Source organism: Carassius carassius, chromosome 31, assembly GCF_963082965.1.
Source record: "Carassius carassius chromosome 31, fCarCar2.1, whole genome shotgun sequence".
Lineage (NCBI taxonomy): Eukaryota > Metazoa > Chordata > Actinopteri > Cypriniformes > Cyprinidae > Carassius > Carassius carassius.
This window is the reverse complement of record NC_081785.1, coordinates 21114563-21141730: the sequence shown is the minus strand read 5'-3', so window position 1 is coordinate 21141730 and position 27168 is coordinate 21114563. Positions and strand designations below refer to the sequence as shown.

General features: G+C 38.3%; 2 protein-coding genes and 1 pseudogene across 4 annotated transcripts; 1 reads left to right on the top strand and 2 right to left on the bottom strand.

Annotated features, from left to right (window-relative positions):
• Window positions 1-892: 892 nt before the first annotated feature.
• On the bottom strand, window positions 893-3255 carry LOC132111943 (protein FAM161B-like; annotated as a pseudogene).
• On the top strand, window positions 3161-12983 carry LOC132111740 (ubiquinone biosynthesis monooxygenase COQ6, mitochondrial-like). 3 transcript variants are annotated; one of them, XM_059519324.1, is made up of 13 exons: window positions 3161-3223; window positions 3528-3715; window positions 4149-4283; window positions 4973-5031; window positions 6725-6851; window positions 8143-8273; window positions 8383-8490; window positions 8646-8708; window positions 8869-8976; window positions 10428-10630; window positions 10933-11048; window positions 11913-12079; window positions 12778-12983. In XM_059519324.1, the coding sequence occupies exons 2-13, from the start codon at window positions 3529-3531 to the stop codon at window positions 12805-12807; spliced, it is 1434 nt and encodes a 477-aa protein (XP_059375307.1). In that variant the 5' UTR covers window positions 3161-3223; window position 3528; the 3' UTR covers window positions 12808-12983. The 3 variants fall into 3 exon arrangements, with proteins under 3 accessions (XP_059375307.1, XP_059375306.1, XP_059375305.1); XM_059519323.1 differs by lacking the exon at window positions 3161-3223 and adding an exon at window positions 3230-3382; XM_059519322.1 differs by lacking the exon at window positions 3161-3223 and having other exon boundaries at window positions 3230-3715.
• Window positions 12984-15546: 2563 nt separating this feature from the next.
• LOC132111742 (ectonucleoside triphosphate diphosphohydrolase 5-like) lies at window positions 15547-23512 on the bottom strand. The gene is made up of 13 exons (XM_059519328.1): window positions 22748-23512; window positions 21903-21982; window positions 21282-21425; window positions 20746-20821; window positions 19625-19660; window positions 19358-19446; window positions 19182-19261; window positions 19025-19086; window positions 18839-18940; window positions 18042-18185; window positions 17891-17947; window positions 16528-16643; window positions 15547-16311 (listed from the first exon to the last, which is right to left on the bottom strand). The coding sequence occupies exons 1-13, from the start codon at window positions 22995-22997 to the stop codon at window positions 16228-16230; spliced, it is 1320 nt and encodes a 439-aa protein (XP_059375311.1). The 5' UTR covers window positions 22998-23512; the 3' UTR covers window positions 15547-16227.
• Window positions 23513-27168: the final 3656 nt, after the last annotated feature.

The window sequence follows — 27168 nt, the reverse complement described above, 5'->3', positions numbered from 1 at the left end:
GAAACAAGGAACTAGAAACTAGAAACACAAGGACCGCAAGGAAACTGGGTGAAGGAAATTAAAGACTCCATGACACAGACAGAAAACAGACCGGTTTAAATAGACAGGATAATGACTATGAAAGTGAAGGCACCTGAGTGCAATTTTACAGGTGTGCAATTATGGTGATGAAGGGACAAGGCTTTGTGGGAAATGAAGTGCCTGCGTTGAGGTGCCTATGGGGAAGTGAGACCACTAGTGGACACCCGGGCAAACACAAAAATAACTTAAGTAACAGATATTATTTCTGTAATATGATCAAATATTTCTGAATATATTTCTAATATGCAAATCTATTTCATATAATTTTTTATTGCTTTAAATAATGTATTTTATTATTATTTCTTGCTTTATTTAAATAGCCATACAATTCTAACACAGTACATTAACAAATTTAATTTAATTTAATTTGTGTTTAAATATTGGAAAGATCCTTGAAAGTGCATTTTAGAAATGTTGAACCTACAATACTAGCCCAAAACCATGCTTAAATAGCTATTTGCATTAATATTAACCAATAGCCTGTGCAGCCAATGAGATTTAATGAAAATTACTTTCTTTGGAATACAGTGTATTGTGCTAAAACCATGGATGTGTATTATAAAAGAAAACTTGATCCGTTTAATTGGTTTTATTGATTTTAGTCACTGAAAAGTTGAAAATTATTATTTAAAATTACAATTATGAAAAGATACAAAGCGGCAGGCTCACCTCACAGCCATGGATCTTTTCCTGGCAGCATATGTTGTGTAAGCACCAAATGAACTGCTTCTCTTCAGATTCATCTTGTCTGTTGATTTCTAGTCAATGAAAAAGTACATATTAAACTCAAAGGAATTAAAGGAATCTAAACTCAATTCAAATAGCAACCTGTGAATGTGTGCAGTTGGAAGGGTTTACAGTGAGTGACATCTCCTCTCTGCTGCCTCCATTGCCTTGTGCTGAAAGGCCTGGAGGAGCTTGTCAAAGTCAGACATGGCAGCGTTAGTTTTAGGTCTGAAGGACAGCTTCTGGTCCAAGAAGCGTTTGTTCTTCTGAGCACTGTGGGTCTATCTATACTGGGTTCCTGCCTTTGAATGGGTGCTCAGGAGGCTTTCAGAGTCTCCTGAGCTCGCAGATGAATGCAAATCTTCCTCTGCTGCTCCTGCTCTGAACCAGCATCACATAAAAACAGTTTTAGACGATGAGTAAAAGATGATGTTTTAATGTTTACAATAAATTCAATTAAAATCAAATGCACATTTTCAAATTAAAAATTCAAATGAAACTTTTTGTCTAAACTATTCCTTTAAATATGTTAGATTTTCAATTAAATATATAACATTATATGTTTAGTACATACATAAGCATATACAATAATATATTATACTTTTATTTTTAATTAAATATTCAAATAAATGGCACCTTTCAGCTGTTAAGAGAACCTGGGCTCTGAGACCGCTTTCGGTACAGGTTTCCTCACTCAAACTGGTTCTGTTTTTTCACTATTATCAGCAGAGGCCGTCTCCTCCTTCAGCCTCTCTCGCTTCTTCTCCTCCCTCTTGTGGAAACTGAAGGGCTTCTGCGTGGTCAAGAGGAAATCTCTCCTCTGCTCACAACCTTCCTTCCTCAAGCGCTCTTGTTCATGGATGAGGTCATCATGAAGAGGCTTTGAGGCCTTCTCAGGGATGGGAGCAACACAAAACTGTTTCTGACACTCCTCTTTGGCTTTCTGTGAATCCTGGGGGAGAGGCTTCCTCTGTCTCTCTGTCACCGTTCCCAGAGAGTTAGATCCAGTAGTTCTTGGTGCCTCGACTCCATTTGAACTCAGATTCAGCAGAATCACCTTTGAACTGAGGACAAGAGTGGAAGATGTACTGTATGTTTCAGATAATAGCTTTGCAAACATCGTTATCGCTTTTGAAATTTGAATGACCTGTGGTGTTTGCGGTTCTCAGAGTTTCACCCATCATGATCGCTGATGCTCTGCTGCAGTATTTCGGATTTAAGTATCTATTCGGTGCTCGAGGTGAGCAGGGAAATCAGCAGGAGCCTCTTCTCCAGGCCATTCTGATGCTGAAGATCTATATTCTCGTTTAGCCTTCACAGCCTCCAAATGCAGCTCAAGAGATAGTTCAGCCTTATTCTTTTCTTCATTACAGGACAGCTGGCTTTCCATAAAGTGCACATTGTCTCCCTCTTCAGATCTAGAGAAATCTAAAGTAGGAGAGATCTGGTGGGAAATCTGTATTTAGTTTGTTTGTTGGATTAATGAGTTGTTTTACTTTTGAAATAAGAAAGGAGCTGAAAGAAACAGACACCAAACTGTAATTTTGTCATTAAAAACACTATTTAAAATTTGTACCATCTGTATAGTATGATCATAGTACACCTATCTGTATATCATGCTGATAGTATTTAAAAATCTGTAAATTATGTCCATAGCCTTATCTGTTTATTTATTGTACATTTATAACATATTGTGGACACTGTATATCTGTATATCCTGTACTTTCTGCTTATTGCACTTCTGGTTAGATGCTAACTGCATTTCATTGCTTTGTACCTTACATGTGCAATGTCAATAAAATTGAATCTAATCTATAAGCAAAACTATTATAAACAACATTTTGGGAGTCTACATGGAATATTTGTACTGCATTAAATCTAGTTAATATTGGAATGGATGAACAACGTCCCACAGGCAGCACTGATTTCCATGAATGCAATCACTAGCTAAAATAAAATTGAAACGATTACCAAAACGATTATTTATATGTGAAAGAAAATAGCATTTTATGTTATCAAGATATTGACTTTGTCTGTTGTTGTTTTTTCTTAGCTAGAGGAGTGTGATCAGGCCCGCTATAAGGACATCAAAGATCAGGACGTGCTCAATTTCTTTGGAATCGGCAATCGAATCGTGATCTCTGCACCAGCGACAGTCTCCACGCACCGGAGCCTGAGCACTGAATCCTGAGTTCACATTTACACATTTATGTCCTATGGCCTCCAGAAATACTAGATACAAAACAGCATCTGTTTCTCAGCAAACACTGTATGTACTGTAGCAGTAAAACACAGATACCTGTGGCCTATGTTCATAAACTAAACGCCCTTGATTGTGTCCTCCACGGCGGAAGGTGGCGCTAAAGCTAACATGCTTCCATCTCAAACACTTCTGAACAAGAGCGGGGAAGTGAAAGTACTTTAAAAGACAGCATTTACTCTCGTCATTAAATGGTGCTGTATGTCTTCTTGTAAAGTGAAGACGGATGAAATGTTTTGGAAATGTCCATGATTAATTTTCTTAATTTTAGTGGCTTTTAAAATCCGGAAGGAGTGTAACAAACAGAACTCTTACGTATGTTCTCGTACAACAACATGGCTGGATGACAGATAGAATGCCGTTATTGTCAATAACAGGACAGATATAAAGAAGAGTTTTAGATATTCTCTTGAAGGCTTGTTAGCTGTAACGAGTTGTTTCACGTCTGTTTTCCCGCTAGAATGTTCACTTTCGCGAAAGCTAAGCTAGCGGTGCTCGGGACAGGACGGCGGTGTGTCGCACGGAGGGCGTTCAGAGGATTCGCGTCCTCCGAGCGCGATGAGGAATCCAGCACTTCAGACAACCAGCTCTTTGACATTATAATATCCGGCGGGGGGATGGTGGGCACCGCTATGGCATGTTCTTTGGGTGAGTGAGTGAGTGTCAATGAAAGAGCTGACCGGTACCAGCCTGCTTTTGCCCCTCATCTCCACTCCCCCACGCTGCAGAAGTACACTTCCTAGTTGTAAAAACAAATAAATAAATCCCGTGACTTTTCTTTACCCTTGTTTATCACGCAAAAAAAAGGAAAGGAAAAAAGAGGTTGCTATTTAGCTTGATGAAAGTGTTTTAGCTGGAGGTGAAGGGTGAAAATGCGGTTGTACAATGTGACGTTTTCATGTAGGATGCTAAAGTAAGCAGTGTGCAATCAACGCTCCGATTTTATGCAAACTTTAGTAAGCTCTTGTTCAGATATATTGGTAAAGGATGCAAAATGAGAGGAGAAACAACATCACTGATTTAGAGAGGATGTTAGAAAGAAAATCAATCACCCTGCATTTAATCTGTGTACATCATTCAGGTCTAGATCCAAATTTGGCAGGGAAGAAGATTCTTCTGCTTGAAGCTGGTCACAAAAAAGAGATGGACAGGGTCCCGGAGACCTACAGTACACGGGTCAGCTCCATCAGCCCAGGCTCAGCTACACTTCTAAGTGGTACGGACTTGTGTAGCTTTTGTAATGTTCTTTCTGTGTGGTTCATATAACACTGCAGAGGAACACCTACAAGCCATTTTATCTACCTGGAGTAGTTTATCCAAAAATAATCAATTCTTAACTAATAATAATAAATAATAGTATCTAATAATTCACTGGGGAACAGAATATATTGTTTTATTGAAATGGTTCTATTTTGTCATTAATGACTTTAATTTTTCATACACTATAAAATGAAGAAGTACAGAAAGTGTATGATCAAAAAACAAACAAACAAACAGTAGAAGATGTGTTGCCACAGAAAGTGAGCTGCCCTATGTTGCCAGGCTACACAGTGTGTAATGTTAAATGAAACACAAGCTTTTGATTTTTGTCCACAGAATGCATGTTTGCATTATGGGCAATGTTGGGCATCATTTAGAACCAGTGCTTTGGGTATTGTGGAGGCACAATCCAATCACAAGGTCTGTGGTGAGGATAAATACATCTGTTCCATTCAGAGCTCTGAAACTGCACTCCTGTCATTAAAACTATTTACAGTATAATGTTTGTAAATGAAAGATTCCCCAGGAAGTAGGTCAGTAGGTAGCGCTGTGTACTTTTTTTCCATTACTACATTTAGTTTGCTTTTTGTTCGGGTTGGATATCATAAAGGATCAACTTTTTAATCATGTTCTATTGTGTTACAGGTCTTGGTGCTTGGGATCATATTGCAAATATGAGATGCAAGCCGTATAATAAAATGCAGGTCAGTAAAACTAGTATGCGGTTATACAATGCTTACTTGGGCGGTGCTGTTATGTAATGATAGTATCACATTCTACTGAATGATTATCATATTTACGCACCACAGTATTACCGTGCTTCACAGAATGTCCAGCAAAACATTGTAGTAGTACCATGGCTCTTTTTTACAAGTGAAAATGTAACTGAAGTAATCAAATATCACACCAAAAGAAACTCAAGTCATTTAAAAGCAACTAACCACTAAAGTAAAACACATTATGTGTAACCAACACAGTTATTTACTATGACCTTACCTGCTTATTTTCATGAGCGTATGAGGCGACTCTATTAAAAACAGCTGTATTGTGTTTTGCTCACCGTCGTTGCCTCATCACACCATAAGCAACCACCCATAAATTAATGCTACAGAACCACGGCCTCTGAATACAAAACATACATTAGAGATGGAGAACCTCATGGTTAAGCTTGGTTTTGCTTGCGGCCACAGTTTATCGATCAGAGTCTTATTTAGCGGGATGACATAAATCCAACTGTGTCTACTAATTACGAAGATTCATTTGAGATGCAGGGAGAGGAGTTAAAATCTGTGGAGAGTGTGGAGATCACAAGTAAAAGGGCCCTTCGTTTACTATGCTGTGGTGGGGTTTCTCCTGTAATGTGTGTGTTTCTCACTGCCAGAAAGAAATCCTGTGGTTTCTGGGCAAACTAAGGGGTGTCATCAGAGTGCACTTTATATAGTGATATACCTCACCCATTATACCTTTCCTTTTTGTTTGTGAGTGCATTTATGTCCAAACAAGGATGAAACTGCAAAAGGAACTGAGCTGGGTTCCCTCTTGCCCTCCAATTAAATTCAAGTGGTTGAAGGAAAGCAACTAAAGTGGGCTTGGGAAGTGCCATGTACATGAAAAAAAAAGTATGGAGGTTCCCTAAAGTGCTATCAGCTAGATTTTTTCCTCCATAATGGTCTGAACCTTTTTTCATGCCAAAAGGGTAATTTTGGCAAGGTACGTTTTAATTTGGCAGTCACTGCACGTAGGTACATAGCACTTCCAAAACGTATCAACGGCTGTGTTTTTCCTACACGTAAAATCCTTATAATAGCGGGTTGGTCACGTTTTAAATCTTTCATGTAACCATGTATCAAAAATGGCAAAAACCACTACTATTAGTGGTTTTAGCATGGCTGTAGAACAGAAAGGATAGAACAGTCCTTCTGAATCCATGTTATTCATGGATTTAATTGTTTGCCAGTCACCTTAGTTACGTCATTTTAGATTTATAAAATATAGCTGCATCAATCCCCAAGAGCTTTTTGCATTTAAAACCATGTTTTATTAACAAAGTTGCAAGGCAACTTGGATAAAACAAACTTAGCTTGACAGTAATGTTCGCATATTTGTTATTTATTATTAGCTTAACTATAAATACAAGCATAAATCGCCACAAAGAATGGCATTTTACATTTCTGCCTCACCCCAGTGCATTTACAAAGTCAACCGTGCAACCTCAAAGGCTGTTGGTGGCTGATGTTTGGTTAGAGTATCTGGCAAAACTCTTCGCTCAGTCAAACGGCTTTGATGTGTTCAAGTTCAATGGAGCACGTGTTCTTTTGGAAATCCATAAATATCGCCTGAGTGGTCGCATAAGGATAGAGTTGTAAACCACAGCAATAATTTGGTTCTTTGCTTTAGGTTTGGGATGCTTGTTCAGATGCTCTGATTACATTTGATAAGGACAATCTGCAGGAAGAGATGGCATACATCGTTGAGAACGATGTCATTGTGGCCGCCCTCACCAAACAGCTGCAGACTCTCTCTGGTAACGGATACATTTTAATGTTGGTTTATGGATCGATTTATGTGTTTGTTTTTATAATCATTGCTTCGCACACTGAACTTTGATCATTACATGATGATATATCCTTAATCGTTGCTTTCGCTGTGCTTTTTCCATGTAGCTAAATGTTTTTCCCAGCAGGGTCCTGCCGTCTCTGAGTGGGTTCCCTGTTAACTAGTTTTAGGGATGGCTTGGCAAATGATGTCACCACAAGTCGTTCCTTCCCGTCTTGGCAAAATGTTTATTTGTACTTATACTCCTTTTGAACATATTTCTTTTTCTGTTTTTTTCCCCTAAAGATTCCACCTCCGTGTGCATCCGTGTTTTTCCTGCTATTTCGATCATCTTGCACATTACTTTTGGTGGGAGTCAAAAGACCCACGAGAATTGCTACCCTGTTCAGACACGTGCAGTGGTCTATTGACCCATTTGAAAAACCACATTCCTTTCCAGTCGTAGCATCTCGCTCGCTTGGGGTGCCTGAGCACGGACAGCATTTTACTGTAACATTTTGTTGTTGTAATGAACTAAACCGTTCCAAGGCTCTGCATTTGGCTTTTCCATGCCATGCTCTGTAAAACAGCATATTTTTAAAAACAGGCCTTTTTTAAAACGCATCTTGCATTTAACAGATGTGCGGTAGCACATGTGTTCACGTGTTTGTGTCGAGTTGGTGCTTTTTAACAGTCTGCTATTTCTGGTGAAGTACTAGACAAAAAGTATATGCATCTGCCAGCGCTTTTTTTTTGTTTTTTTGTTATTCTACTTTCAAATCAGCAAGAAGCCAATATTTTTCATCCATGCGCAATAACTAGTGTTCAGTTTTGTGGACAGAATGGTCCGAAAAGTAGGTATAATTCCAGATCTTTTTTATGTGCCTAGACCGCCATTGATTTTAAGAAAAGTGGATTTTCTGCTTCCTTTACTTTCGTTCTCTGTTGTGTGCAGGATATTGGCAGTTGGTCTTTTGTATTGCATGGTTTGCTTGTAGATAAACACCATTAGTCAGCCATGGCTGACTTGCCAAAGCAGTTAAGACAATTGTTAATGTTAGCAGGCCTCAACCAGAGAAAGGAAAACAGCTTTGTGTTTTATGAGGTGGTTCGATGATCCTTAATTTTTGACCTTGTCACAGCCAAACCCTGTTTGTTTGGATTTTTTCCCATTTCTCAAGGGGAACTGAACAAGATTTGGACTAATGCTCTTTTTGTTGCATTTTAATGTGTAATGATTTTTTGATAACCATTCATTCATTCATTCATGTCTAAACCAGACCATGTTAAAGTGCAGTACCGAACAAAAGTGGTGAAGTACATCTGGCCCCGTCCTTACCATGTCTCTGAGTCCATCCCTTGGGTTCAGGTGACTCTAGCTAATGGAAAGACTCTCCACACCAGGCTGTTGGTATGTAGAATGTATCCAGTGTTTCCTTTGGTATCACAAACAGATGAGTGCACAGCCTACATAAGCAAATCCTCCATTTCTTAAGGTAGGTATGATTTGTCTCTTTCAGATTGGTGCTGATGGACCGAACTCAATGGTGCGGAGAGAGGCTGGCATCCCCACAGTCAAATGGAATTACGATCAGTCAGCGGCCGTCGCTGTTCTGCATTTGTCTGAGGTATGATAATCCTCCAGTTTCAAGTTCAAATCATATTGCTTCTCGTGTTTTTTTCTTTCACAACTTACTGAATTCTGTAATTTGCTGAGATATGTTTCATTACAGAGGAAATATGGTTGCACTGAATGTATTAACCTTGCGATATCGTTTTTCAGCCCACAGAAAATAACGTAGCCTGGCAGAGGTTTCTACCAAGTGGACCCATTGCAATGCTTCCTGTGAGCTGACTTTAAGAGATTATTTTACTTGTAAATAATCTCAGTTGTACTTGATTTGTTTCATTGGCTCATCGTGATATCACTTAGTGGTCAAATGGAAAATACATGCATACATACACGTGTTTGTAACGTGGATGTGGTGTATGTGTCTGCTGTGCAGTTGTCAGACACAGAGAGCTCGCTGGTCTGGTCCACCAGTCATCCGCATGCTGAAGAACTTCTACAGCTGGATGAAGAGAGCTTTGTGGATGCCATTAACTCTGCATTTGTGAGTAAACACTGACACTGTTGACACACTTATAGTCCACCTCCCTAAACTGTGCTATTACAGTGCTTTTGCAATATTTTAGTATGTAGAATAACATAACAAAGAAGTTGTTTTTGATTTAAATGTCATATCTGTGCTCCGCATTCTCCATTTTGGCTGAATACCCTCAAATTGACCCTCACACCCTTTTTCCTTCTTGTTTGTGTTTCCGTCAGAGAAACTCCTTTTTCCCCAAGCTGGCTATTTTTACTGGTCATAGGCATTTTGCATCTGAGTCACGCTTGCCATCAAAACTGGTTTGCTAATTAAGCCCAAGGTTTGCCAGTGTTGGTCGTTACTCCACGAAATGTTTTTTCTACAGACCAAACTCAAATTTGTGGCCTGCTCAGAATTTTACTTTAATAAGGCACGCTTCTTGCATCTCTGCTGAAATACCTGTCTTTTTAAGACTTTAGTGTTTTGAGTGCACAAAAGGAAGAAGGTATAGCTTACCTCTAGATTTCAAGATAAAGATAGCATTAATAAAAATCATGTTATGTTGCTCTAAACCCATATGACTTTTATTTCTTCAAAATTGTGGTGTTCCATTGAAGGAAGTTTATGCAGTTTTTTCCCATGCAATAAAAAGCAGCAGTGACCAGGGACTGTCATGATCCAAAAAGGAACAAGAAAGCACTATAAAATTGTCATTTGAAGGAGTCCATGCTGTGCTCTATTCCAACAAGTCCTCTAAAGCAGTGGTTCTCAGCCTTTTTGACTACACAATTTTCAGAGACCCCCCTCCCCCCCCCCCCGGTGTAAGGTATTAACTCTGGTAATTTTGCTTTCCTGTTTGTTTTCCAACATTTTTATTAATAAAAAAATACTAGTGTTGATGGTGTTGAAAAAAAAAATCATATTACTTCAGAGCAGTGTGTCTTTTAACTTGACCGAATATATATATATATATTTTATCAATTCGGTCAAGTTGAAAGGCACACTGCTCTGAAGTAATATCAGCTTTATTTGAACAGGCTGTTCTATAAGAATTTTAGTTCATCATGTGGAAATCTTCTCCTCTGTGTACATTTTGGTTCCAGATTGATTTCTGGATCCATTAAAGATTTTTCATTTTTTCAATCTTCATTTGTAAGGCTGAAAGTGAACAGTGGAAAACACTTTTTTTTTCTGCCCTTTACTGCAGCCTGTCATTTGATGAGAGAACTTTAGTTGGACAGAAAATAATAAAAATCAAAAAATGAACTGAGAATCATTAATTTCATCCTTTTACTTATTACATGAGAGGAAGAAAGTCATATGGATTTGGAATGATTGTTTTTTAATTGGCTCTCCACTTGGCTCTCCCATCAAGTTTAAGCTCAACTACTCTATAACGAATAGAGATTTTTGCACACCTCATTCTTCTGGTGCCATTTCCACTGTTGTTTACTTCTCTGTTTCACTCTCTTCAGTGGAGTAATGAGAACCATTCTGAGCTGGTGGAGACTGCCGGCTCTCTGTTCCGGACGGCTCTTTCTGTCCTGATGCCCGACAGCGGCTCTGCACGTCAGCTTCCACCTAGTGTTGCAGGTATTGGCCCAAAGAGCCGGGTTATGTTCCCGCTAGGCATGGGCCATGCCACAGAATACATCCGCCACAGAGTGGCCATCATTGGGTATGCTTGCAAGTGCATGAAATGATTTTTGGGTTTGAGTATTTTTTTCATAATTTTAATAATTGTTCAGAATTTAAGAGTGGTTTTCATAAGAATAGAAGCACATGTATATACAAGGGAGAAATATTAGGTTTATAGCACAGCTGTATGTGGGTGTCTGAGACTTTAAACCTACGTGATGAGGAATTTCTAAGGTATTGGGGTCCACAAGGAGGAAATTTCAGCAGGTTTGGCTGATCAAGCTCAATATGGCTCCTGTCTCAAGGTTTCCTCTCTATATTTTCTGATCTTTCTTATTTCAGAGATGCTGCACACAGAGTCCATCCTTTAGCAGGCCAAGGTGCCAATCTAGGCTTTGGCGATGTGGCCTATCTCACAAAAGTTCTCAGCCAAGCAGCATTTAACGGAAAAGACCTTGGTGAGTGTTTCAGCATTAGCAGCAGTCAAGCCGAATGTACTGTATGTGTTCACTGGATTTGTACTTGTGTGACAGTTTTCACATATATACATCAAATATTTTCATTTAATAAACATTACATGAAGTCATGTAATGAGCTTATCTAATAAGAAACTCAGAAATGTTAAGCTATATAGTGAAGAGCTGCCTCACGTTGAAGAAACGTGACAAGAAATGTTTGGTTGGAAATTTCTGCTGTTTATTCGGATCATAGAGTATTTCATACCTGAAGTAGCATACTTTTGATAGCCCAGTGGAGCTATCTGTGGTTTTTCATAAGCTCTTTTCCATTTCCTTATATTGAAGGGGTATACAGTGTTCTTACTTGTTGTAACTCCTGCCAAGAACTGCTCATAAATTTCTTTGCGTCCACAAATGGAAACCTTGTTTTTGGAATTATTGACATCAGTTTCTTAGAAATTCATTCTAAGAAATTCATATATGTTTAATTAAAAGCAGTAACTGATATTTTCCATATTCATCCAGATTGCAGATATTTGATTTTGGAGCAAAGTCACCTGAAATTTTTGTTGTGGAGTTTTATTATATGCAGTAAAGTGTATGAAATTAAGCGGAAAGTACTACCTTCATATTGCTGATTGAATGCTTTTTAAAAGCATAAAAAAAATTCTGATGCAAGACACAGGATGTGTAAAAGTTAATGGCATATGATTATTGTGTAAATCTGCACAGATTTCTGCAGGTGTAAATTATGTGCAGACAAAAAGCACCAAATGGATAACAGAAAGGACAACTTTTGAAGAAGGAAAAAAAGAGAGTACTTCACATGCTTTACTGTTTAACTGTTGATCCTTTGAACTCTAGGAGCCATGCAGCACTTGTTGGAGTTTGAGACTGAACGTCAGCGACACAATCTTCCTATGATGGCAGCCATTGACCTCATGAAGAGACTGTACTCCACTAATGCCGCCCCTATGGTTCTATTGAGGACCTTCGGCCTGCAGGCTACCAACGCACTGCCTCCACTTAAAGTATGATCACATCTCTTATTCTTTCCACAGTTCCTTCAAAATGTTAGTTTTATTTTTGGATCTTAGATTTTTTTGATTTTTAGATCTTTGGATCTTGTTCTTTTCTTCAGCTCTGTAGCAATCCGCTCTTGTTCTCATTCATTTCTGTTATCTGTGCCTCTGTTGTGCTTCCAGCTTCAGTCTTCTTTCACCTCTCCAACTTTTGCTCCCCCTTTCGCTCTTCCTCTGACTTCTTCCCCTCTGTCACCCCATCCCCCCATCTTGTCCTCTGATTACATGCCTTTCTACTCCTATCCATGCCTGTAATTTACATGGTCAGGAGCTACTACTATGGTTATGTTTAGCCCTAAATTTACTGTTACCGAAAGTGTGTGGGTGGAGTTGCAGGGCTGTGCATAGTGGTGTTGGCTTGTGTTTTCACACTCCTTTTATTACAGGCCACTCTTATGAAATGGCTTCATTCCTTTACTAAGCGTTTCCAACCAGAGGGCCAGTAACTTGTCTTAAGCCTTGAGGGATATCTCCCACATTTGGTGTTTCTGATATAGACATTACAGCCTGTGTAAGTGCCTCAAATGTGATCTAAGGAGGACTTCTCGCCCTTCATGATCAAAAGTGGGAAGATGTGCATTTGTGAATTATGAATATTGCTTACTTGTAAGTCACTTACTGAAGTTATATTTTTCTTCTACCCACAGGAGCAGATAATGGCCTACGCCAGCAAGTAAAACAGTAGCTGCAAACTGGATGTTTGCTGGATCTCTAATGTTAGATTTTGTTCATGGAATTTATAAGTGTAAATTAAGTTATATTTTATTCCTTAGTGGGTTAACATTTTTATGCCATCTTTTCCAATAACCCATGTGAAAATGTTATATAACATAAATACAAGATGTAACTACTATTGCTCTGCTGCCTTTGTGAATAGAAAGAAAATGTGTTCTACCGTTTCTCAAACTTGAAGTTGCTCCAGTTTTGAAGAACAAAGAGCGAATAAGAAAAATGTAATTTAAAGGATAATCATATACATATATATGTGTGTGTATGTGTATAGGAAACATACACAATTCATAAGACTGTTAGGGCTGGTCAAACATTCAAATTAAATATACAGTTCATTATTTTAATGAATATGTATATAGTATTTTCCTCACATACCGCAAAATGTGGCATAATGGACTAAGATGATTAAGGCCAAACTCAATGTGCTTCTCTATATTATTAAAATACTAATATGTACAGGCAATCAGGTGAGCCCAGAATAAACGCAAGACGCAAAGTTTCGCGTTAAGCATTTTTCCATATAGAATAAACTGTCTACAACTCGTTTAAATCACTGTCTTTGTCCATTAAGCTACATAATGTGTTTTATTTATAATATTTACAATGATTTTCTATAGGAGGAATACGTTTAATGTACAATTTAACGCACTGCGTTCTGTACTTGACTGCTTGAATGTACGGAGTTGATCCTTTTAAAATCACTTAATGCATTTCATAATGCATGTTCATATTTGCTGGTCTGTATATACATTGAGTCAACAACAAGACATATAGGCTAGGCCTACTGAATTGTCTTTATCATCTTAGTCTGTTATTAGACCACATTAAGCGTTTTGCTGTATGGGAGGACAAAGTTTGCGCATTGTGTTCATAGCCATCTGCTTGTCTTGTAGTACATTACATAACTATATTTTGAATTTGGTCTTTTAATTGAACTTAATGTATCTTAATGCATTATGCCCTATTAAGTGTTTGTTTTTTCTACAGGAGGAAAACGCTTAACGAAAGACTTTGTGCATTACGTTCATATTCTGCTGTTACGGATTTGCCGCTCTTGTATTTTTCTTGCAGGACCCTGTACGTTATATTAGTAGGCCTACTAATTTGGTTTTAATCGTTTAATCAGCACCACAGCGTCTTGTCTCCATTGGCAACACGCACGATTTGTGTTGATTGCAAGTGATGTCACAGGTAGCGGAGAGTGCAAGTAGCGATTGCAAGTGACATTGTAACTTAGTTTCTTTTTTCTTGTCTTCACCACCTGGCTACTGTTGTAAAATGTTGAGAGATTCAAACAAACAGTTATCAATAAATATAACAAAAAAATAAATAAATAAAGACTGCAAGTGATGTCACTAGCGGAAGTGCACGTGTCTGAGAGTGCAAGTCTGAGAATGCAAGTCTGCAGCCAGACCCTTCTCAATTATTTTACCTTTTATCTCGCGAGAATTGGCACGCGGTTATATTTGGCGTGCATTTAAATCGCCCAGTGTAGAGCATGGATGGGACTTGACCGTGAAAACATCAATTTCTTTCCGAGTAGGTAATCAAGCAAGCATTTATTATCTATGTTTGTAATGTATTTCGTGTCAGGCCTAGTTTCTAAAACACACGAATATCAAGATTTAGTTATTCTACTATAAATGTGTCAACACTCTTTCAGAAAAAAATAAATATCTGTAACTCAAGAATACCTTAAGTTAGAATATACTTGATGGATCGAGAGAAGTTTGTAGGTTAAATGTATTTTAATATTAAAATCCCATTAGTTAAGTAATTCAACAGATTGTTATTATGATTCATTCATGTACAATTATCACGTCATTCACAACATTGAATTAGCAAGCATATTTATAGCATTTGCTGTTGAATAACTAAAAATGGCGAAGCAGTACATGATAATTTCATGTCATACATTGTATTGTGACAACTGGTAAAATACATTACTGATGTGTATATACAAACATAGTAAAATACATAAACAGGTATACTGCAGCAGCTTTAAAGAAGCAGATGGATTAAGAGATGCAACAACGGTACGCTGCATATTTAGCAAGTATTCTTGTAATAAATATTTGTACAATAATTCACAAAACACACTTAACATGATACTGCCAAAAATTGGTCCTAAGTCGGTCAGCAGTATGCACCCGTCACAAAATATAACAAAATTCTGCCCAATTACACCTGAGCATTTATGCATACACAAATCAGGAACGTTTCAACGCTGTTCTACATAATGACCCCCTAAATTGTCTTCGAGCCATCCACAATAACCAACCCAAGTTTAAAGTATTCTAAACTCTGTTGTCATAAAAATAACTCCCATTTGAATTGAATACAGTAACACATAATGTCTACTTTAATAACTTCAGACCAGTAGTCATTTGAGTAATATTTTATCAAAGTATTTATAGGATTTAGCCATGTAAGTTTATATACCTTTTTACGATTTGATAATGGCTGCATGGCAAGTATATTTAATTGCATGCCATTCAGTGTTAAAAACCATGGCTGGTTAGACCTTGGCTAAAAAAGAAAAAAACCACTATAGATTTTCACCAAATGTGATATGCTTCTGAAAATGTTCCAACTCAGCTCTTCAACTCTGCTATGCTAACTTTCGTAATATACAAACAGATAAGAATAAATACTTGAATTATTAATATGTAAAACAGCACTCATGTACCCAAGTTAAGTGACCGTACATGTATGATTTGTCCTTATCCCTACCAGCCAAATCAACCCCAGGTTAAGCTGCTGATCCCAAACAACTTTATAAAACAGATGGCTGTAACTGAACCTGCTACATTAAAGTGTTAAGTGCTAGATGAAACTAAATGGCACTAAATGGAAACTGAATTATAATTTACCATAACCTAAAACAGCACTACACTACTGTGCAAGCACTACCACTAACATTACTGCAGAAGAGGCTACGGAAGCTTCAATAATAAACACAATGTTTTTACATGTGTCCCACTGCACAATATCCTGCACAACTACATGAATCAAGAGCTTTAAATGGGTGAGTTAAACATTGAAACTTTGAAACTGCCAGCTTGGACAGACAGACAGTGTCTCAGGTGAGACTACAACTGAAAAAATGTAAACATACAGTAGAAATTGCAGGCTGGCCTGGCCATCTTTACAAAAATATAGTGATTTCTTTGTGAACAGTTCTGTAAGTGTTTAGTTGGTGAGGGGGTAGGGAGTTGTGATACAGGGCTGCAGCGCAGGGCCGGTCTGAACTCACTTAAGAGTTATGGAGGAGGACAAAAGGGGCTGCTTGATCAGGTGAGTTTTGCCCTGGCTTGACCCCTGTGCTCCCCCTCATGCTGGTGTCCATTGCAAGACTGCTGGCTTTAATTAATGTTGAGATTGTGGAAATGATCGAAGATGGCGCCAAGTGCCCAGCTTGTCTCCACATTATTCACCTTTTTAGTAAGCTGTTAAAAGAAGATCATTTATTCATTATGCTGCTTACTTTGTACTACTTCGTCTGCAAAGGAATGTAACCAGGATTTTGGCAATTTAATTCAGTATGCTCAAATATGTACAAACACTGAGCTAGTAGACAGGTTTGATCCCAATTTTAGTGACTTGGCCTATAAATGTCCAGTTTCACATTTTTAAATGATGATGTTTTAATATTTCCCACTCACCTGCAGAACAGTGCTGTCCTTGAACCCGAATCCCTCTTTCAATAGGCATGTGATATAGGTCATGTCCATGCACAAAAAGGGGCTGATTGGACGGTATTTAGTCATCTTGTTGCACACTTGTTTAAGTAAAAGAAAAGAACAATAATTAGCTGTGCTTGCGAAGGAAAGCTGTTGCTCATACTTAAAGTTAGGGATTAGAACAAACCCTTTAGCCTTAGTATTAAACCTTGACGCATTTCTCTTCCCACATAGTCTGTGCTACAGACATGAGTTATACCTCAAACTGGGTGGCTTGTTTAGGAAAGTGGTGGCAACTACCTAGTGTAGCAACCACCCAGAACACCCTAGCACTAAGAACTACTTTGAAAAGTTTTGCAATGCTCACGGCGAAGAGTTTTGCATGGGCAACACCAGTCACTTTTTCTTCAGAAAATGTAAATATTTTGTAACTCTTGAGTACAGAATTGGGCAATAAAAAATCCAAGAGAAAATTAAAAGACTAAAAGATTTCTATGTTGCACAAGAAATGATAAGCATAGTGTACATTTAGTCCCAGACTGTTGATTGTCATGCTGCAGTGTGTCAGAGTCTGGGGGAAAATTAGGTAAGACATTGAGGCACCGGTACTGTGTTTGCTACAACTGTCTGGCACGTCTTTGTGAAACAGGTCTTCCCAATGTTTTGTTTTTCCTCTGGCTGACAACGTGATTTGTGAAAGTTTGAGATGAGGAGGAAAGTGGGAATTAATAATTTCGTACACAAGTGCTGATTGTGCTCCCACAAAGGGTAGAACATTAAGTCCTGCCTGCCCCCAGTTAGGTATTGGGCATTAGGTGTTGTCTCACGGTCAGGGAGGAGAGGGGAATCCACAGGACTGCTGCCACTGGGTTAACCAATGTGCCAAATGTGGTTCATCGAGACCATGCGACAGTGTCAGCATACAAATAATAGCCTTACATAAGATGCCAACTCATTCCCCCTAGTGATAAATCATCTCTGCTGACATTTACTGTTGGACACAATCTACCAAGTGAGCTACATGATTCAGTTTCAGGCCCTAAACTGACATATGCATCACATTCTGTACAAGAATTCATAATATAATCCTTTAGTAAGGACATGGAAAAGCTGAGATAGCGGCTTGGAGAGGTACAAAAAAGGTGAACACACGCAAGCAGAAGTATATGTGTGGGAGAGGTGTAACCTATGTTTATGTGGTGGCAGAGCTATCATTTTGTGAAGCCAGTGTGATTGTCAAGAACCTCAAATGCAAATAAGCAGTGAGGGTTAATGTTTGTGCTATGTGCGGCAGGACTTTGACGTGAGTGTTTTTTGGAGATTGGGAGAATTTCCAAAGTCTTACCTTCTTTGGCTCTCTTTTTAAAATCCCTGACTTCCACAGTACCACCACGGGATCCATCTAAAAGATTTAGACAATATAGTTTACTTTTAAAGATTATTCATTTGTAGAGACTACATAGCACTGACCCCCCTTATCCCCAATTTAGTCTTACCAATGAGACCAGACTCCACAGCTCTGTCATAGTAATAGGAGAAGGCATAGAAGATGCTGCTTCCCTTGACTTCAAAGGGCTGGTGCACAATCCCTTTCACCACCTGCATTATCTCTTGGTAGCATAACTTATACCCTGCAAAACCTGGAAATAAAGGGCCAGATGTAATGTTATAAATATATATTTTAAGTTTATTTTTTCAGTAATTTCATCAGTATAAAGTCTGGTGGTCCACTTTGCAGAAATCCCTGTTTAGACAGGAACAGACAGTCTGACGGACATGGGAAGCAACCAATCACCATTTGTTTGTATTATTATATTATTATTAGATGAGTTTAAGGGTTTGCCACAAACTCTTCAGAGAGTGGTTTCCACACTAGGAAGCACCTAATAGGCAGCTTTCATAAGACCTGGAGCTAACTGTCTGGTCAGGTCAACCAGCTGAAAACCATATGGACTGCTTATAAAGGCCGATCATAGCTAGTGATTCTGCCACACAACATTGCTGAAGGGAGAAAAGGCTAGGCTAAATACCAAGCATGTGATCTTTTTCTTTTTACATGTCTGTGGTTACAGAGTTGTTGAAGCATTTGATGAGTGAACCGAGTAAACTGACTTATTTTTTTTTTCTGTTTAAATACAATGTTTGTTATGTTAGTATTTCTATGGAACCAAAAATAGACAGAAACAGACCCGGAGAAGTTAACTAAAGCAAAACGAAATATTTTTTTTTATCAGTTTTAGTCCAACTATTAATGGAAGCTTAAAGTCAGTTTTGACCAATTCTGGTCACTCACCATCTGGGATTCCACTGACTTTGTAGGTGAGTCCACCGAAACTCCAGTCTTCTCTGAATTTTTTGGGTAAACAAGAACTTCTGAAAACTTTCCAATCAAGACCTGAAGATCGAACATTGTGATAAATTAATAATCATCCATATAAAATAAAGTTAGAAGATATTAAAACATTTTATTAGTAATTACCATCTGCACCAAGAGCGCCAAGAGTTGCCAGTCGTGCAGCAATTAGTCCATTTCCAAGATAACTGCAAATGGAAAAAATTATAAAAATATTTTTTTCTACTGATGACATATTGTTAGTATTTGTCTGGAAAGGATATGTATTGTCAAGTTATCTGACCTGTGAGTATACAGCTCAAAAGTGCTGTTGAACATATTGATTTTGGCAATGTAGTCTGCAGGAGCAGTCAGCACAGTTTTCTGTGAAAGGGAAGAGAACAATGTCAATGTAAAAAAAAACAATCTGAAACATTCTAGCCAGTATATGTCAACTGTGGATTTGTCCAATCATTATACCTTTAACCTAGGAAGGAAAGTAATCTGAGTTGAACCCCCACCCAAATCCAGGATCCCAACAGTTTTTCTTGTTTTTGTATACAAATGACCTGCAGTGCAAAAGTATAATAAACATGTTTATTATCAGTTATTCAAATCCATGAAAAGCATGTAAATGTATATTATGTAAATTAAGTTACATTAAGAAATATATCTAGAGTTAGCTTAGAGTCATGGCCTACTCTTAGGTTAAACCAAATACTTTAATTACTTAATTCATGACTGTACCTGTGAGGAAGTTTACTGTAACCCATGCCAAGACCCCTGTAAGAGAAAGAATTCAGTTGAGATGCAGAATTTGAGTTTCAACTCTAAATAACATGGTAAACACCAATCACTGTTGGGACATTATTTGACATTTGAACATATTCAGTATTGTTTTGCTATATTCAATAGTACTGAATTAAAATGTAGACCAATGTCTCCATAGAAAATATACATCTTATACTGGGGCCATCAAGGACCAGCTCAGGTAATTAATCTGTCTGAGATGTGAAATTAGCCACACCTCATAAAACCACAGGACAAACACATGAATGTCTGATTTTGCATGAAACCGAAACCGAATGTCAATTAAAATGTAAAAATACGGAGGATTATTTTATATTGAGCATAGGAGGCTTCCAGACAAGGTTTAATCCAGACAGCTACAGTACAGACCAAAAGTTTGGACACACCTTCTCATTCAAAGAGTTTTCTTTATTTTCATGACTATGAAAATTGTAGTCACAATGAAGGCATCAAGGGCTATTTGACCAAGAAGGAGAGTGATGGGGTGCTGCGCCAGATGACCTGGCCTCCACAGTCACCTAACCTGAACCCAATCGAGATGGTTTAGGGGTGAGCTGGACCGCAGACAGAAGGCAAAAGGGCCAACAAGTGCTAAGCATATCTTGGGGAACTCCTTCAAGACTGTTGGAAGACCAGTTCAGGTGACTACCTCTTGAAGCTCATCAAGAGAATGCCAAGAGTGTGCAAAGCAGTAATCAAAGCAAAAGGTGGCTACTTTGAAGAACCTAGAATATGACATATTTTCAGTTGTTTCACACTTTTTTTGTTATGTATATAATTCCATATATAATTCCACATGTGTTAATTCATAGTTTTGATGCCTTCAGTGTGAATCTACAATTTTCATAGTCATGAAAATAAAGAAAACTCTTTGAATGAGAAGGTGTGTCCAAACTTTTGGTCTGTACTGTATATTAAACACTCAGGTAACTATCACAATAACAGACACAGGAAAGTAGGTGTAAAAAGGATGTTTCAAAGTATGTGCATTACATTATGAGTTTAATATACATTTGTGCTTCAGTTTAGATATTTTAAACAAAGAAAGGTTATAGTACCCTCATTGGTTCCATTCATGATGGTGACACTGTTTTTTGGTACAAAGAAAGGAGAGTCATCAAAAATGTCTTTGACCTATGGAGAAAATCAGAAATTACATGAATTAACCCTTCAATTTCAGCTCTACAATGTAAAGAAATCCAAGAGTTTATGACTCATGTGTTCCTCTGAAATGTACACTATAAAAAAGAAAGAAACCATTTGGTTGTTACAACATAAAATTTCAAGCCGGCTCTATTTTATCTGGAGTCGATGGGAAGTTCACTGAATCAATCTTGGGCAAATTTGTCTGAAACTGGGCAAGCTAGAAACCACAAGTGTGGCTGCTGTGGTGGCGTTGAATACGATAATTCAAAAGGCATGGGTCCCTTCAACTCCAGACAGCCTCAGAACAGCTGCTTTTGCACAGTATTGGTTTCTCTTCTCTCTTACTTTTCCTGTCTTTCTTTCTCTCTCTTGTACACAACATGGTTTGTATCCCTTTGGGATGGTTGGTCTCTCTTATAAACTGTCTGTGAAGAAAAGAATGCCTTACCTCATTCAAAAGGGCTTTGGCTTTTTCTTGAGGCAGCAGGCGCAAGCCGGCAGTGGCTTTCAGAACCACAGGTGTCTGTATCCATTGCTCTTTGGGAATCGTCTTTTTTGCGACCTTCAACAGTTGCCGAATGGTTTCTCCACCCTAGAAAAATAAAAAAAAATTTTTACATATTGCAAATCTTCCACAATTCCTCAAAGTGAGCTAAATAACATGATCTATAATCGGGTGAATTGGCAACTTTTTTGTCTACCAGCATCAAGGTGTTTCATTAGTGAAGAGAATTATTAACTGTTTCAATGTACTTGGCTTGTGGTTACAGAGTTTGGGATAGGAAGATAACACACCAGTAGAATACTGGAATAACTAGAATATCTGCAAATGTCACAAACTAAAGAATAATTGAAAAAGTCAAGAATTCAAATTCCATACGGCTGAATACAGAATTTCTGGTTCTGGTTTCTGTTTTTAATATCGTCTTCAGCTGAAATGTAAAAAAAAAAAATGCTTTCTCCATCTCCATCTGCACTGCACAGACAAGACTGGAAAAAGTGAAAGCCATTAGAATGTAATAGAAATAACATGTTCCCTGATGTTGTTAAAAGAAAGTTAGTGGCTTACCACTTCGGGTACATCTGCATACGCTGACAGTCCAGGCTTCACTGCATGGTACATCTCATTGTCAAGCACTGGAAGCTCAACTGTGGGACACAGAGACAGACAGAAATGTCAGAGGGAACACCTGAAGACCTATATGCTATTAGAAGGTGCACATTAGGGATGGACTGTGGGCAACTCGACTCCATCTACTAAGGTTACTGTGCATGAGCAGAAACATTTGGTTATTGTATGTTTACCACAAATGGCGACCACCACGATTTTTCCAGACAGGCAAATTAAGAGTTTCTCAAGGCTCAGAGTTTACCTCATCAGGAGTGATGCCATGTCTCCATTTAATGGGTATTTTGTGGAACCGATTATTGCATTATCAGCTTAAACCCATAGTCTTTCACATATTGCTCAGGGTTGCAATTTATTAAATGAAACTGCAGCTGCTTACTACCCAACTTTCTCCATCCCTCTTTCCTCTTCCCATCCCTGTGTTTCTGTTTGCCTTCACACCATGAAGCGAATGAACCACGGCAAACACAGACACAGTAAGCAGACGTGCTATGACCCACAGGCTCCTGAGAGGGATTCAGTGAGAAAGCGATCAAGAGAGAGAAAGATGGAGAGGGCAGCCGTTCACAGAATCTGCAAGGCGGGACTCTTCAAGATCATTCTGAGTTCATGGTGTAAGCTACACTGAAGCATGGATGTGAGTCAGGATCATCAGAGCAACACATTGGGAGAGGAAAATATTCAAATTCATGCTACAAGAGGAGCAAGTAAGTTATCTGGGGAACTGCAGAGCTAATTTAGTGTGAAAAAAAAGGAATATGGAGAAAGGACATGGAAAAACTTACCTGGGTCTTTTTGAATGAACTTGTAAATATGGATACGGGTGCCAGTGCTTCCAGCATCAAACATGATCCCATAAAAGGTGCGACTGAAGTTGACTGGACGAGGGGCCTCTGCTTCCATCACCACAGGTACCTCTGGAGGAAGCTGATTGTCAATGTTGGCATTGTGATTGGAATATGTTGCCTCTGCCAGGAAGTACCCGGCAAAAAGCCACATGGACACCACTGTCAAGAGCAACATCTGCTGAGACATGGTTTCTTTCTCCCACGCCGATACTGCAAACAGCTGAAGGCTTAAAACGTTTCTAGAAAAAGTGACTCAATGGTTTTTATGGAGGAGGATGTGTTTGCTGTTTTTCCCGGTCTTGTTGAAAGTCTTGAGGGTGTACAGATGCAGCAAAGGTCTTCAGAAAGAAGAAGAGAAGAAAGAGAAGATGGAGAGAGCCAGAAGGAGAGGTTGAACACAGAGACACAGTCGGGACTGGTCGGTCATCTGTTTACAGTATATAAAGACATAAGTGCTTGGCAGGGGGCCATGCCAAACAACAGCATCCACCAATCCCGAGCCTCGTCATCGCAAGCCTTCTGAAATCCATCCTCCACCATCCCCTCCCCTTACTTATAAAAATGGACATGGAATACCTGCTAAAGAGTGTGGTTTCTTCCTCATCAATTATATGTAAGGCTTTCAAATTTGCAATACCCTCTCATACCCTCCCTCATCATCTGAAGTGGCTTCAGCTAAAAGTTCTTCAGAAGAACAAAAAAAAACAGCTGGACTGTTAGAAATAAATGCATTGGTTTAAAAATAATTTTTTACGGGTGTACTTAATTAAAACTTACAGCTTTACTTTCTACTTAACAGCCAGTTTTGTTACTTCACCACTTTTTCTTTCTGCTAACAAGCAATTAAACCTACTCTTACAAGCTTTCAATTGCTGCAAACCAGCTTCCTTTCCAGTAATAGTTGTTATATCATGAACTGCGTCCTAAAGAATCTTAAATAGCCTTTTAACTGGGATCTTGAGATTCCGTCTTACATGTAGTTAATTTAAGTCATTTGCCTCATAACTTCTAAAATAGGGCTTTTTCCTCCTTTGTTAACTTTAAAAGAGGTGTAAAGAGATGTAGACATTATCTAATTTATTGTAGGAGTTTGTGGCAAGGGTATAAAATGGCAACTTCAGAGCTCAAAAACAGGGTGGACAAATGATTTCTTGTTGTTTTCACATCAGTTGCCAGGTATTCTGGCACAGCGGATGGTAAACTTCAATGTCTGTGTACCTTCAACGCCCACAAAGCAGTGGAAGATCCTGTACCCAGGACATTTAGGGTCAAACTTTAGAATCAAAACACACACAAAACACTTCACAGTTTTCAAGTTAAATTACTTAACTGACTGATATGTATACATATATATATAATATATATATATATATATATATATATATATATATATATATATTAAAGTTCCTCTAAAATATAGGAAAATATATAATCTTACAAAAACTTTAAGCTAGGCAGAAATATATTGTAGGATTATACAGAGAAAAAATGTATGAGCATTTTGTTAGGTGGAAATCTTGCTAAGCACTGAATTTCAACAAGCTTTTTGACTTTCTTCTGTGGTTTCTTTTTTGGTTTGAAAAGATCCTGCAAGCAGGAGAAGACTCCATTGAAAACCTCATATGAGCTGAATAGCAGGTTTACAGAGGGGTTTTCTTAACTCTGTGAACCTTGGTCTCACATCAAGGAGAGCTGCATGGATGAACTGTTTTGTGCTATCCTCAAAAATTCAGGCCTGACGGTAGGGTTGCATTCTGATGACATGTTTTTTTCTCTTTCACTTGCAACTAATGAAAGTGTTTCACCGCACAGCGAGTTAAGAATGGCTCTCACTGCCACTGCCGGTGAAACCCGGCTGAGGGATGGGGAAGAGCAGAAATAAGGGGCGCTGGAGCCCGGTTTGCGATTTTGGTGCTGAGAGGATATAATGAGAAGGACAGAGAGGGCAGAGAGAAGGAGGGAGGGGAACTGGGTGGAGTTTGGCAGTGCCTCTGCTCCCACCATGCCATTCCAGTCCCCGGACAGTCGGCTGAGCAAAGCAACAATTCCAACATTGTAATTTGGAACTAAAAATATTACACTTTCTTTCCTCTTTTTCTTTTTTTCTTCAAACTGCGGTACCCCATTGTGGTCTTTTCTCCCGTGCCAAGCATGCATGTGCAGGCCCTCGTATTGACTTCTGACAAGTTAAGAGAACACTTTCAACAACGTTATAGCAACGGTATAGAGCTAATTCAATATGTGACGCTACTTAAGTGTCATGAAAATTACTTACTCTCCTGCAAAGATCATTATATTGAGGCTGCAATGATTTGAATGAGAAAATTCTCATTAAAATTTATTATTATGCTGTTAGCTTCCAAGCTGGACAAGTCTATATGGCACTACACAATATAGTGACTATGTTACAGCAGCAGTTAAATGTACCATTTTTTTGTCTCTAAATGAGTACTTATGTTCACACGTAACTGAGACAATTACTGACAAGGCAGTCTGTACATCCATGGAATTATCACAATACTTCATAAACAGTATTTATGGCATAACGCAGAGCAATTACAGTACATTGTTTAACTGATGCAATAAAAAAATAAACCGAGATGAACACCAAAGCTTGACACATTCAAAACCATTTGCCACAACGAAACAATAATAATTTGAAAGAATTTGTTGCCAGCCCAGTAGAATGCACAATGCAACCTTTAATCTACATTTTAATTAAAACATAAGATTACAAAACAATGAACTACTTTTATAGTGCATAAAACAAAAAATATGACAACAAAATTGTGAGGTTTGACCATGCACAAATTAACTTAATGTGTTATTCATTATGTAACATGCATTGCTTTTTAAAGGGACAGTTCACCCAAAAATGAAAATGTTATCATGTGTTCACCCTCAACCTTTCATTCTTCTACAGAACACAAAATAAGATAATTTAATGAATGTTGGGTAATTTTAATACAGCAGAGTCTGAATCACGTTTACACATATTAAAGCACTCAAAAGTGTCAGCAATAACCGCTCCAAACACTCCCCAATCTTCTGTTGTTTGGACAATTCCCATCTCAATCTCATTAAGTTTGTTAAGCCATTAACAAGAGGAGATTAATTAGCAGATGTACAGGTGCATCTCAATAAATTATAATGTCATGGAAAAGTTCATTTATTTCAGTAATTCAACTCAAATTGTGTAACTCGTGTATTAAATAAATTCAATGAACACAGACTAAAGTCTTTGGTTCTTTTAATTGTGATGATTTTACAAAAAGGTTTCCATTCATTGCCAAAGAGGCTGGCTGTTCACAGAGTGCTGCATCCAAGCATGTTAACAGAAAGTTGAGTGGAAGGAAAAAGTGTGGAAGAAAAAGATGCAGAGAGAACCGCAACCTTATGAGGATTGTCAAGCAAAATCAATTCAATAATTTGAGTGAACTTAACAAGGAATGGACTGAGGCTGGGATCAAGGCATCAAGAGCCACCACACACAGATGTGTCAAGGAATTTGCTGAACCACAGAGAATGTCAGAGGTGTCTTACCTGGGCTAAGGAGAAGAAGAAGTGGACTGTTGCCCAGTGTTCCAAAGTCCTCTTTTCAGATGAGAGCAAGTTTTGTATTTCATTTGGAAACCAAGGTCCTAGAGTCTGGAGGAATGGTGGAGAAGCTCATAGCCCAAGTTGCTTGAAGTCCAGTGTTAAGTTTCCACAGTCTTTGATGATTTGGGTGTAATGTCATCTGCTGGTGTTGGTCAATTGTTTTTTTTTTTTTTGTGCTAGTGTCATCCATTTACCAATAAATGCACCCATTTACCAATACATTTTGGATCACTTCATGCTTCCTTCTGCTGACCAGCTTTTTGTAGATCCTGATTTTCCAGCAGGATTTGGCACCTGTCCACACTGCCAAATGCACCAAAAGTTGGTTAAATGACCATTGTGTTGGTGTGCTTGACTGACCAGCAAACTCACCAGACCTGAACCCCAGAGAGGAAAATGAGAAACAAGAGACCAAAAAATTCAGATGAGCTGAAGGCCACTGACAAAGAAACCTGGGCTTCCATACCACCTTAGCAGTGCCACCAACTGATCACCTCCATGCCATGCTGAATCGAGGTGGTAATTAAAGCAAAAGGAGCCCCTACCAAGTATTGAATAAATGTACAGTAAAGGAACATACTTTCCAGAAGGCCAAGAATTCACTATTTTTTTTTATTTTTTTATTGTTCTTATGAAGTATTATAATTTGTTGAGATAATGAATTGGTGGGTTTTTGTTAAATGTGATCCAAAATCATCACAATTAAAAGAACCAAAGACTTTAACTACTTCAGTCTGTGTGCATTGAATTTAATACAC

Bases quoted from the DNA above. Each gene is read 5' to 3' on its own strand.
- LOC132111740 (XM_059519324.1), top strand. From the start codon at position 3,529: ATGTTCACTTTCGCGAAAGCTAAGCTAGCGGTGCTCGGGACAGGACGG. The intron at 3,716-4,148 runs GTGAGTGAGTGA...TACATCATTCAG, and splicing joins CGCTATGGCATGTTCTTTGG to GTCTAGATCCAAATTTGGCA. The intron at 8,709-8,868 runs GTGAGCTGACTT...TCTGCTGTGCAG, and splicing joins GACCCATTGCAATGCTTCCT to TTGTCAGACACAGAGAGCTC.
- LOC132111742 (XM_059519328.1), bottom strand. From the start codon at position 22,997: ATGTCTCAGCAGATGTTGCTCTTGACAGTGGTGTCCATGTGGCTTTTT. The intron at 19,661-20,745 runs GTACTATAACCT...TTTCTCTTACAG, and splicing joins CATGAATGGAACCAATGAGG to GGGTCTTGGCATGGGTTACA. The intron at 19,447-19,624 runs GTACAGTCATGA...TTTGCACTGCAG, and splicing joins TACAGTAAACTTCCTCACAG to GTCATTTGTATACAAAAACA.